The 13,622-nt window shown below is 37.7% G+C and overlaps 1 protein-coding gene across 6 annotated transcripts in view; it reads left to right on the plus strand.

Moving 5' to 3' along the window:
- Positions 1-13,622, plus strand: part of USP54 (ubiquitin specific peptidase 54) — a 93,358-nt gene that overhangs the window by 61,688 nt on the left and 18,048 nt on the right. For all 6 annotated transcript variants that reach the window (XM_058841474.1, XM_058841472.1, XM_058841473.1 and 3 more), the window contains 7 exons: positions 1,110-1,215; positions 3,498-3,644; positions 4,971-5,120; positions 6,393-6,561; positions 7,803-7,973; positions 11,926-12,057; positions 12,365-12,745. In XM_058841474.1, coding sequence (XP_058697457.1) covers positions 1,110-1,215; positions 3,498-3,644; positions 4,971-5,120; positions 6,393-6,561; positions 7,803-7,973; positions 11,926-12,057; positions 12,365-12,745 — 1,256 coding nt within the window. The remainder of the gene's footprint in view (positions 1-1,109; positions 1,216-3,497; positions 3,645-4,970; positions 5,121-6,392; positions 6,562-7,802; positions 7,974-11,925; positions 12,058-12,364; positions 12,746-13,622) is intronic.

Below are 13,622 nucleotides of genomic sequence, written 5' to 3' on the forward strand. Positions count from 1 at the left end.
CGTGTATATATAGCTCTTGTTTAATCTAGTTATGGGGAAACAACCCTGGTCACTGTGACCTTTCATCAAAGGCGGTACACAGAGCATGAGCACTAGGTCTGTAGCAGATTGTTTGAACTAATGCTGGAGAAGTCTTTGAGTAGATGGCTGCTCATTTAAAAGCTTTTAAAATCTGATTGAGGCAGGAATCTTTTATTTGTTTCTGTCTTGAAATTTTTATTGGCGTTAGAACTTCTCTTTGTTTTATGTCCAGCATAAACATGTGAGTTATGTAGTTAGAGCCTGAAAAAATTGTCATGAAAACTGCTAGTTGCCCTTCACATGCAGACCTTTTAAAAGGTACCACTTTACAAACTGTGTAGCAAGAGTACTGTAAAGCATCCCCCTTGTGGCTTCTGCCTGCTGTTCCATCAAGCTGTAGATTTTTATTAGGTTTCAGCAGACACTGTATATCGGAATATTTTTTTATTATAAAAAGGAGAAAATAGTTATGTAAATGGTATTCAATATTTTTTAGGAAATACCACAATAGATCTTAAGTCATGCATTATTTTAGAAATGCCGATACATACTACTGTATTTATTTACCTCTGAAACCATTTTAAGCTTGAGCATGCTTTAAGCTTCTAGTACTCTTTTTTACATATTGTCATCTTCCTTTCAACTTGGACAGTGAAATGAATTAGGTACTGTGCTATTTTTTGTTTGTAATATTATTCAGAATGTTCCTTTCTGTACTACTTTAGTATAATTGTGCTTATTGAAGGGGGCGCATTTTGAAGCAAATATTTAATTTCGAAACCAAGTACTTATCAAAATGCTTAACTTTTCTTTTAAGATGCAAATTTTAAGCCAAACAATCTATTTCTATTTTGAGTTTTACTTGTTTTCTTTATGCAGTATTTTTGTGGACAATATAGTAATTCACAATTAATGATGTAGTTTTTTTCTGTACCACAATATTAAATATAAAAAGTCTTGTGTATTTTAAGTTCCTTAACTTCAAAAAAAAATTAGGTGAAAAGGTGAAATGTATGCTAGATTAGTGTGGGTTTGTGTTTTTATTTTATTGTTAAACTTTCGTTTTCCATACCTTGTCTATACTGAAGCAATCAAGCTATTTGTATGCTGGAGAGGCGGGAGAAACCAACTCCAGATATGTTTGGAGAGCTCCTGCAGAATGCCAGCACTATGGGGGATCTGCGAAACTGTCCAGTGAGTAGCCTTACTTTTCTTTGGGTGTGAATTCAGCATTTCACAGTCACTCAATGAAGGAAGGGAAACCTTAGTGATTATGTGTGCTTCTTTGACTAGCCACAAGTATTAAAAACAGGAATAGATGCTTATTTTTTATGTACTTAAAATGAAACGTAGATTTCTAAAGTAAGAGTTCAGTATCTTGTTCTGACTTTTAATAAATATGCAAAAAGAGTGATCATCAAACTTATTTTACATATTGATTAATAAGGAGGGCAGGAAACAGCTGCAGAGTTGCTGGTTCATGTAATGCTACTGTTAGGTGCATTAGCTTAAACAGGAGGGTTTGTGTACCTGGGTCCAGTGTAAGTATTCCCATTTTATACCTGGCTTCCCTCTCTATAACTCTGCAACCTTCAGTAAAAAGTTCAGTAGAATACTTCAGTCTCCACTGAAATATATACTTTTTAATATTGGCAAATAGTGGCTTACTTATCTAAGTAAAAGAAATTAAGATACTTTATTTTCATTTAAAAGATGCATATGAGTCCAGCTATTTAATGACCAAAGAATGTGAAATTTAATAGAAATACATTCTTGGTCAGGGCAAACTGCTATTTGACTGTGAAATAATCATGATAAAATTGCATATCAGCATTTGCTGCCCCTTTCTTTTTATACTCAAAAAATTTGCTATTGAGGTTTAGCTGAGTGCGGCCTCAAAGTTATGCAAAGGAAGCTTTTTATCAGGATGCAGTGCTCCTGCTCTCATGCTGAAAATGCTGAAGCAAAGACAATTTGAGAGATAGGTTGGGAGGTAATAAACAGAATTGCTTGTATTTTAAATGACCCTTTCAAAATATGTGTGAATAAAGTCATCTTAATATTAAAACCTCATATCTACATTTAAGCATCAGAGTCTGTCGCTCTATTAAGGAACGGCTGGGAAGAGACGACACAGACTCTCATGGAGTCAGAACAGGATAATATTTCTAGTTTATTGCTTCAGGTCTCTTTATAGACCGATACGTGGAAAGTACAGAAAGGAAACTCTCATTGGTTAGTAAACCACTACATCACCATCATTGGTCAGTGGGGCACAACACCCTCTGACTTTCTCTTGCAAAGAAAACAAGGGATAGAAAACAACACCTGCAAGGCTGTCCTCTGTCCCTGAGGATTGTTTTAATTCTTTCTCATGTTTTTCCCAGGCTAGCTTCTCAGGCCTGCAGTTTCACAGGCACTTTGCTGCCTGATCCAGAGCTAACATCCACAAGAGTCCTCTTACAGTTTCTCTTTGCTTTTATAATTTTTTGTTTTTGTCTCTCCCTGATGGTTGGGACTGAAGTTCTGGTTAAATTTTCTAGATTGCTGTGAGGAAGAGACGCTTTGCGATCTCTTCCCTGGTTTTAGAGTCAGAAATTATTATATCCAATTGTGAAACTGGACTCTGTAGACATAAGAAACAATTCTTGGTATGAAAATGTGGGGTTTTTTTCCTGCACTCTGGTAGGGGTACCTTTGTGATGTGCCTCAGGGAAAAATGAATGTTGCAAATGGCCTTTGTCGTAGTATTTGTCATGTCCTCCCCACTCTGTTGCATCATTGACACCCCCCTCCCCTGCAAAATGCACTGGTACTTATTTAAAAAGTAAAAAAGGGGAAGAAAAATCAAAACGGGAAATAAATATTGTAGAACTCCTATGAGTTACTAAAACACCTCTTATTCTCCTTATTTTCCAGCTGTTCTCATATTTATACAAATACTGACCTAACTATACTGTCTAAGATGGAATGTTTGAGGTGCCATGTAGAAACACTCAAATTTAACAGCAAAGCAGGACTTCTGCTTTTTCAGCAAGGCAGAAAACTTTTCTGACACTGTCATATAAGGCATTGGTCTCTGTACATACTATTTTTAATCTGGGATTCTGATCAAAAGTGACTTTTCCATCCAATTCCTAAGAATTACTATCCCAGAGTTACTGGGATCTTTCATGTAAGTTTGCTTGTCTTTTTTTAAAGAAGCTTTTTTTGTGCTCTGTGTTTTAATCATTATCAATAGCAGGAGGAAGAATTGGCAGTGTTCACTTTTAAGCTTGAGAAGGCAGGATAGTCCTGATAGCACATCTCATCTATGATGTGAGAAGCTCCTACCTTGGCACTGAGCATATCTGCTATGTTTCACCACCTCCCCTTTGGAGGCTGTACTTCTGAGACTTAGATTTGTTAGTGCCTTGCCCTAACATTATAATAAGCACAGAATTATATTCAGTGTCTTGCTTTATTTATATGCTCAGAGTAACTGTGGGGAGAAGATCCGTATTCGTCGTGTGCTGATGAACTCGCCACAGATCATCACCATTGGCTTGGTTTGGGACTCAGACCACTCTGATCTGGCTGAGGATGTGATTCACAGTCTGGGAACATGCCTTAAACTGGGAGATGTGAGTTTTTTTAATTTTGACACTACTTACAAAGTCAGTCTTTTTCATGGTAGTCTACAGTATAAAATGGAGAAAAATATACAGTCACCACCTTTACCTTTTTGCTGTCCATAAAAAGAGGAATAGAGGGCAGAACCAAGGATCTGAAAGCCTTAGAAAAAGCAGTGAACTGTATATTCTTGAGTTTTTGAAATATCTGAGACTTCAAAAATACTTCTAAGTGAAAGAAAATTCTGATTTAGAGTTGTGCTATTTCTATGAAAATACATATGTGCTCTTTCATTTTAAAGAACAGAAATTTATTTCTTTTGAAGACAAAATGTAGTTTAGTGGTCTTTGGGGTTGTTTGGTTGTTTTTCTTTTATCATTAGCTCCTCTTTTTGGTGAAATGTGTGGTCATAACACTGAAGAGCTATTTGTGACTGAGCAGTCTCTAAGAGGTGGCTTGCACAGTGTGATTGAATGATAGACTGAATTAAATAGGATCCATATATTTGCCCCCTGGAGGATTCACTTACTCTACATTAACTGATGCTTTAGAGCTGAATTGTTGGTATACCAAACTATAGCTTTGTCTTATTGCAGCATTGAGATACTACATAAAATAGTGAATATATATACACAGTAAAAAAAATGCGTTGTCCAGTTCACAGTGTACCAGAATCAGTGTGAGCCAATGGAAATGTGGTTATGAAAGAGTGCGGTCGTTGTGTAGTAAAGTAGTAATGCATTAAACATGAGACCTGTCCATTTTAAATTAATAAATTAAATTAAATAGAAAACTTTTTCTTTTCTGTGTCCTGAATTCTTTTGACCTACTGATATCTGCAGTTGATTTTTTTGTGTTAGCATCACAAACTGGTCCATGCTAAATTCTGGATAGCCCTTGCTAAGGTCAGAATAAATGCCATCTGTTTACTGTCCAAACCATTTTGTTTCTGCAAAAAGGAATTAATCTTTTAAAGAGTATCTGATATAATCAGCAAGCATGACACAGAATACAAATTGTTGAAATAGAACCACATTCAAATTATGTAACAGGTATTTTATCATTGATGTAAATGTCTTCCTTCAAGTAGGCACATACTCCATGTCCAGCTCAATTTATGAGCTTCTAGTGAGTTAGAATCCATTTCTGGTCTGTGTCTCTGGGTTTGCTTAAACATTGCATGATTACTTATTTATTGTGTTTTTTTGGCTGTGGTTTGAAGTAAAAGCCGGACACCTCTCTATAATACTTTTAGGTCTTTGAACATAAAGCAGTATGTAAACTTCCGAACACTTTATTAATTTCTCCTTCCGTTTCTCTTACATCCCTTCTTGAAGCTCTTCTTCAGAGTAACTGATGACAGAGCAAAACACTCAGAGTTGTATTTGGTGGGAATGATCTGTTACTATGGAAAACATTATTCAACCTTCTTCTTCCAAACTAAAATTCGCAAGTGGATGTACTTTGATGATGCTCATGTCAAAGAGGTGAGAAAAAAATGTTCAGGAAAATACTCTGTTGGAAATTTGTTAGCTGCTTGTGTGTAAATCCATATGTTTTCTACATATGATTTGAGACTTTGAGAGGTTTTTTGCTGGTTTTCCACTCAGGATCCACAAATTTTTTACTCCTTTTTTTCTCAGCAAAGTGAAGTATTTTCAAAAAAACATACCAGAAATCTCAAAAGCCCTATTCTTTAGTTCTATTCTTTTGGCTTCCAGTCTCGTTTTTATGCTGTTTGGAAATGTACAGTTTGCTTGTGTATGCAGCTAACACCCCTCTCTTTCCCTTGCTGACAAGCAGTATAGCTATTTAGTGCCTCTTGTTGAACTCTGCTTGAGTGTCTACATGCCAGTCTTCCCTAGTGCTTGCTGCCAACAACAGATTTTCCACTCTTCTGTTAGTGCTTTTTATAACCTTTTCACCAAGCATGAGGTCCTTGACATTAAAGACACCAGTGCTGAGATCTTGGCATGACATTATAACCCATTAGATTGTTTGGCATTATTTCATACCACTCTCCTTTTTTTCCTTCTAGTCATGGAATCACAAAGATAAGAGTGGAAAATTTTCTCCTGTAGTCATGCCAAACACAGTCTTAGGGAGGAGTAAAAACTCTTAATGCATTTGTTCAGTCATACTACTTAGCTGGAAAATTTGGCAAATTTTGGTACTGCATTTCTTTAGTAGAATACTCACATACGGAGCAAATTTGTTGGGGTAAATGTTCAGTGTATCAGGTGAAACCTGTATTAGTACATGGGGAAGATTTGTGAGATTAGTATTATGATGTGAATTAATTGCCTGGCCTATCAGTGCTTGCAGAGGTTCTGTCACAGCAGGATTCACACACTTGAAGTATTTTAGCTTTGACTTGAATTTACTGTCCTGGTATCTTTTATTGTTAATTTTATTCATTAACAAATTCTTCTGCTTTTTTGGTTGATACAAAGTGAGAAGATCTCAGAGGATGAAAATTTTTTTATGGAAAAACATCTGAAAGGGGATGATTATTTTTGTAGTTGTATTTTTAGCAGGAATTGTAATCAATTTAGCCATAGGATGATGAATACCTGGATTTTAATTAGGTTGGTTCCAGAGCTTTCTTGCTGAGTCCAGGTCAGTGCTGGCTGTAGAGTTTGTCAGTGGAAAATCAAACTCTGAAAGAATTCTGATGGGGGGTGGAAAGAGAACTTATTCTAGAAAAATTATGACAGAAAACCTTGATTTTTTTTCGTTTTTTCTGGTTGTCAATTCAGATTGGTCCAAAATGGAAAGATGTTGTGACAAAGTGCATTAAGGGTCACTATCAGCCTTTGCTGCTGCTCTATGCAGATCCAAGAGGAACTCCAGTGTCAACGCAAGATTTGCCCCCTCAGGTGGATTTACAGCAATATAGCAGGACTTGCTATGACAGCGAAGATTCAGGTAAGCAATGTGGGTGCTGTGCCTTGTACCTTTATGCTTAAGTGCAGCATGTGAAATGTTTTCCTTCTTTGGAGCATATTATTGTCAGCAGGGGTCCTTGTTGCTTGCTAAAGCTGATCAAGAATTCTGAAGAGGATTTCCAGTATTTAATCTGTGAACCTCTGTCGTGGTCTAAGATTGTTGATTATTTGGATAGCAATCTTTTCCAAAAAAGTTTTGAGAAAGAGATTGGGAGATAGGGGAAGTGAAGGACCTGGTGTGGTGTGGATGTAGAGAGGAACACTAACTAATGACTTCAGTAACTGAAGTTTCTGACTTCAAAAGATCTAAATCATCCTTAAATAGGACATGTACTGCAAGACTTGTTCTCACCAAAAATACAAAGTGCCCTCAAGGTCAGTGTTTGCAGTTAAACATAAGAATGACTTCCTTCACTATTATATTTTTTTCTTCTTTAGTTTCTCCGCTAAGAAATGAGTATGAAACTAATATCCTGTGTATTAAGGATACATATATATATATATATACATATAGATCACATATGTAAAATAGCCAACAGTCTTCAAACTGTTCAGATTTTTTACTTTCACTTACTGAAAGTGCAGGGAGGAGATTGCCCTTTTCACCTCTTCCAACGAGTTCAAGTATTACTCTACTGAAACTGAATCATGATGCTTCATACTTTTCAGTAGGGGATCAATGCTGGCTTCTTGAGAAGGAGCAGGTTACTTTGCTTTAGATCAAAGTATTTCAGTACAAAGTTTATACCAGATAAGCTTTTGATTTGTAAGAGATGAAACCTGTTAATTATTATAACACGATGTTCTTGTTACCCATATTAATATTTCATACTTGAGTAATTTTTTTTTACTTTCCCCAAAGCAGTGTTTCATATTGTTGAAAATGAACAAAAATTTTAGTATGGTACTAATGTGTACTTTCAGTCCAATGGATGTAGTTTAATTATGTATGTTAAAAAGATTTGATAAACTTGCACTCGCCAAAGAGGAAGAAAGAAAAAATTTTCAGAAGGAATGACACTCTTCCTACCTCCAAAGCAGCAGACTTTTCCCATAATCTCTGGTGTTCTTGAATCTGAGTGGGTATCTTAGGTATTCAGGTTTTCTGTTAACTTCTCTATAGTTGTCCCTGCGCTCTTGTCTTAGCTTTTCTTGACTTTTATAATAGCTGAAAAAGATTGAAATTTGACATTGCTTCCTTGACATTTTTTTCTTCCCTAGGGAGAGAACCTTCCATCTCGAGTGATACCCGGACAGATTCCTCTACAGACAGCTATGCTTATAAACAGGCACACCATGAGTCTGTGGTCAGTCACTTCTCCTCTGACTCTCAGGGGACAGTCATCTACAATGTGGAGAATGATGCAGCTTCACAAAGCAGCAGAGACACAGGTAGCAGATACCATTACATCTGTGTGTGATCATTGTCATTAGATAAGACGACTGCAGTGGATTCCAGTCTATATATACACACAATCTTTAACAGAGTAGTGAGCAGTATTTAATACATTGGATTTTTGATTTGTAATGAACTGTTTTCATTCACCAACAAAAACAGTTCGAAAAGTCTTGGCTTCTATAGACCTGTGTCTGGCCAGGCAAACATTTACCGATTTGTTTTTCTGTTATCCACAATACTGCCTGCTCTGTTATATAATTCTGTGAGTTGAGTTTGCACAGTTCTGTTGTAGGGTTTGGTAAGTGTTGTGTGTGCTACTTACTCAATTTCAGGAGTTGCAGCTATCCCAAAAAGGCGCTTTCATCACCAGGGTCCCTCATACTTGGAAACTAAGGACTTTCTGTGCAAGTGAGTGTGGGTAGTATTTACTGCACCAGTGAGAAGCATAAGACAGTTTCTTGCCTGTGCCATGGAAGCAAGTTAAGGTGGAATATCCAGTGAAAAGACAGTCTGTATGTGTGTTCCTTTGGGCAGCTGAACAGTCTGCCTGAACACTCTTTAGTTGAAAAGAGGTTAACTGGAAGTCTAAAGACTTGATCTCCTCAATTATTCATGGACAGTGTCCACAGTGAGTCTGTTTCTGCATACAGTAACTTCTGACATCACTTCTAAAAATGTTGTGCAAAAGTTAAGGTCAGACTTCTGTAGCATCAGAAAGGATCTGCTATTTCTGTTTGAAAAGTTATTTTATTGTGCCATAAATAGATTTTCTAAGAAGACCTAAGAGTAGAATCGGCAGCTGTTAGGTTGCACCAGTGTCAAAGCTGTCAGACTGCTTTTTTTCCTTTTATTTGTAAAATTGTTCCTCTTTTGTATCATAACTGGCTCATTTGTAACAATCTATGGTACATCAAAATCTGAAGAAAATGCTTCAAGTTGATTTTTTTTACTATTCTTTCATTTTTCATCAGAGGTCCAAGTAACTGTAATAGACAGGTTAAGATAGCCCAACAGTCCTTCCAGTGTTTTGGCAAATACTTAATGCTGTAGGGATCAGTCACAGTCTTACTTAGAGTGTGAGAAAGATAAGAAAATTGGAGCGGAAATTGAGTGATGCAGAAACAAGACATATGTTTGTCTTCAGAGTACAAAGAAGACAAAATTGAAAGAGCTAGTGGTATGCTATTTAAATAGTCTGCAAAAATGGCACAGAGTTTATTGGATTCGGTTCCTGCCTGCAAAACTTGCCATGCAGAAATTGGCAGAAAAGGAGAGTAAGGGGGATGGTCGCAAACATTAAAGCATGAAGTTCAGCATGTAACCTTTTGTTCTGTCATTTTTAGTGACTTTATCCTTTTCTTTTTCTTTCTTCTCCTATTGATTCTATCCTGTGTTATTCCCTTCAGCTTAGCCCAGTTCTCCACCTAAATTCAGTTGTCCTTATCTTCCCTGATTCAGCCTTAGTTATGGTCAGTCTGTCCCCTTAGCTAGCCACTTGTCTGGGCATTTCCCCTATTTTTTTACCTACCCACTACCTTTCCAAAAAAAGTCAGTCTGCCAACTAATACAACTGTTCTGTCATCAAATGGTGATCGGTGGGGCTATAAAGAAGCCATCCACACTGACCTGTCAACTGAATCCTTCTGGGCAAGAGCAGGATTCTTCATTTAATGGCCATTTACCCACTACTCCAGCCCAGAAAGTTATGGATCCTATCCCACATCATCCTCCGGGGAAGGACCACCATTGGGGTGTATGACCTCAGGCTCCTGGGTACTTCAGAATGGGGGCAGAAGAGTGGCTGCATAAGCCCTCTTTGCTCCTACCCACCTGTGCTGCTGAGAAAAATGTGCGTATTCTGGCTGCCCTATTCAACTGAGATTTCAGGGGGAGGGAGTAGAGGGTGTTCTGTCTTAACCCATTTGATTTAATTTTCCTCTCTAACATGCTCTTAGACACACAAACTCCTACAAAACCAAACTTTTCCTTTGAATATTGCTGTTTGCTTGTGAAGCCATCCCAGGTCTGGAGGATGAGGTATTTAAGTGATGCATTCATCAAGAGTCACCTTTTAAGCATATTGTTAGGCACTCACAAGTCCTGGCTTGTTATTGTAGTGAATTTTTAAAAGTGAATGTTAAGTGTTAGCTAATATTCTTGCGATTTTAATTCCTATATTCATGCATTATGTTGGATTTAGTCTTTCTTTCAGAGTGTCCAAGTAAAGACAACAAGGCCTTTGTCCTGTGGACTTCTGATTCTTGACATCTCCTCCGTAGCTATTGTCTAAAGACAATGGGACAATATTTTCTGTCTTTGAAAGGAGGAGAAAATATTAATGCAAAGTTAGCAGCCCTCATTCTAAAAGACTGAGCTGGTTTTTATTCAATGCAAACCCTCAGCTAGTGTTAATAGCACTAAAATACTGTCAAATATTTTCTCTTACAGTAGTTAAGGATGCTAACCAAGCATTTCTATCAGGTTGGAAAGTTTAACTAGAGACGTTGTGCATGCTGAAGGGAAACATAAGTCTCTTCTGTCTTGAGGGGATGCACTACAAGGATAATACTGTTCTTGCAGTTCCAAACAAGATACGTGGCAGTCCATGCTGTGAAGGGGAAAAAAATCCATCAAAGCACAGACTTGTGTTCAGTCACCAAAATACTGCACATCTTTTATCTTCATTACCAACATTTCTGTTTTGCTTCCTTAATTTTTTTTCCTTTTATGTAGTCTGCTTGTTTCTAAAAAATTTGGCCACAAAATCATTCTTTGCTTTGTGAATGAAAAGGGAGCCTTGTGTAGCTTGCTTTTTATTGTTTGGATTCCTTCCTACTCATTTATTGTAATATCTTTGTAGCAACTGTAGCAGTGAATTAGTTTTGTAACTGTTGAAGGTACAATTTTATTTTATATGTAAAATCTGCTTTTAATGTTATTGATTTTTATGCTGATCTCTAGAGCAATGAGAAGGCTCAGGCGGGCCAGCTATGTAGTCTGGGGGCTGTTAGACCACTATTTGCTATTAGGAATTTTCCATTCCTCTCATCTTATGCGAGGTAAAAGTTTGTGATATAAAGGCTAGAAAAAAGTCTTTGTAGCTTATCATAAATTCCCTTCTTATCCTGCATCTCTGCTTGGGACTACTCACGTGAGTAAAGCCATGCGTGTGTTTGTGCTTGCAGGTTTAGGACTGTGGCTGTGTGAGAACCATACAATTAAGCAAAAGCAGTACAGAAAATGTGTGGTGTCAAATAGTCTTAATTCCCCTTTGATGTGAGGAAATAGGGAGTAAATTGTGTTCAAGAGAAAATACTGGCACTCAGACACATAAGCTGTAGTAAGGGAATGTTGCGTGTCAGCTGATCTATGTTCATGATTTGTGCGTGTGCTCTTCGCTTGTGGCAGATGTGAATTAGCTAGCTTGGCCCTTGAGAGCCAAGTGAGGCTTCTTCACTGTAGACTAGGCTAACTCAGATTACGTAGTGTTTGCTACAGGCAAAGAGTATAGATGAATAGTTAGTCCAGAGCAGCTGATGATGTGCAGTAATTTATTATCAGATGGTAACTTGTTCATGTGTTTGAGTCTTTAGTCAACAGAGTAATGTCTGGCAAGCTGTTCTCAGGAGTTTCATGTTCATGATCATTAAAACTGACAGCAAGAAAATGGTGTCCTTAGACTATTAGAAAACAAAGCAGAGTCAGTCTTTTCCTTGGCCCATGGATAAGCTGTCATTAACCAGAGTTATTGGAGGGGCTGTATTGTTCTTTTATGATCTTAAAAATGGAACATCCTCTCCTAGACAGAACCAAAAACTTACCTAAACTTGCCAGTTAGTGTCGGAGTGTCTGCAGTTCCTAAGGAGTGAGAGTCCTGCTGCTCCTAGCACAGTGAATACTTGATCTGAAGGCTCTTGTCATCTCTGCTGTTCTTCCTGCTTCCAGGCCACCTGACTGACAGTGAGTGCAATCAGAGGCATGTTTCAAAGAAGGGCTCGCTGGCAGACCGCAAGAGGAGTTCTAGCCGGTCTAGGCGGAAAGGAGATGAGGCTCAATCATCAGGATACCATAGTGAAGGCAAGAGATGTTACTTTATTTTAAATATCAGTATCTTTCTGAATGTTTTTAGTCTTCTCAGTGTGTACGTACGTTTCCCTCATTGTTTCTTCCATCTTCGTCTTTATTTGGTCCTCTCTTTGCTTTTTGATGTTTAGTTCTGTTTTGGTTAGATGTTTCTTTGTTTGTTTGGGGACTGTTGGTTTATGTGTTATAATTTTGTTGTTCTGGATTGCACTTTTCAAAGTCTGCATGAAGATTTTGTAAGTAGGGCAGCTAGTTTAATTGAAGTTATTTTTGTGGCTTTTGCTGTCTCCACAAACTGCAGGAGAAACCTTGAAGGAGAAACAAGCCCCCAGAACTGCCCCCAAACCATCCAGCAGCACCAGCAGGCTGAAGGAATTTAAAGAGACAGTGAGCAATATGATCCACAGCAGACCACAGCAGATTTCCCAAACCGTCCAGAATTCGCCTCGCGGAGGGAATGGTGTGGATCAGGCAGAAACACGACCGTCAAAAAGCCTGTCTGCACACGCTCGAGACTGGGAAGTGGAGAGTACCAGTAGTGAGTCTAAATCCAGTTCGTCTAGCAGGTACCGGCCAACGTGGAGACCCAAAAGAGAGGCTCTGAATATAGACAGCATCTTCAGTAAAGACAAGAGGAAACATTGTGGCTACACTCAGCTTAGCCCTTTCTCTGAAGAAGCAGGTAAGAGTTTGAGAAGATTTATTTCACAATGCATGGGAAATTAAATTTTGAACGTGGAATTCCAGTCAGTGGTGAGTCATTTTTGTGAAGACTAAATCCTGTGTGGGTATTCATATTGCATGTATGGTAATTCTGGTTGATTTCTGTGTGCTACATTTCCTGTCTAAGGAAAAATTAAGGGAAACAATACCATCTACCCTGCTTAAATGGACACAAGCTATGTTACTAAGTGTCCAAAGTTCATCCTTTGGAGTGAGCTTTTGTATCACTCTGGTTTTTCCTCTGGCTTATCATGGTATTTTTTACTTGATGGCTCAGAGTATGGTACAGAAAGTACCTTGTATATCAGTGTAGAGTTCTTGCGAGGAAAAAAGTCTGGAAGCCAGTGATGATTTATCTGGGAGGATTTTACAGCTATGAAGCTTGCACATGGAGAGTTCGCTGGTTTTGGCAGTTGAAAAGAATTGGAAAGCATAATGGAATATGTAAAGGGAACATGAAGGGGAAGAGAACACACCTCATGGGAAGGAAGAGAAGCAAACAAGAATTGAGTGGAAAGACAGTGAAATGTATAAGGGAGAATTAAAAAAATCCAAGTTTTCCTGTCCACTGTACAAGCCACAACAAATCATAAATGGCAAAATAAACAATGTAAAAAATGAGAGCATCTGAAATAGATTTGACAGAGTATTGGAAATGTAATTGGATATACTATAACATTATCTTGTACAAATAAAAATTATTATGGGGAAGAAAATATTTTCATTCCAGACTTAACTATTACGTCAGGGGGAATATGGTAGGTTATACTGAAGGGGAAAGATTCAGAGATAAATTTGTGAACAGGTTTTTGCTTAAAATTGCTAGGAAAGCTGTA

The sequence above is a fragment of the Poecile atricapillus genome, chromosome 6 (assembly GCF_030490865.1).
Source record: "Poecile atricapillus isolate bPoeAtr1 chromosome 6, bPoeAtr1.hap1, whole genome shotgun sequence".
NCBI lineage: Eukaryota > Metazoa > Chordata > Aves > Passeriformes > Paridae > Poecile > Poecile atricapillus.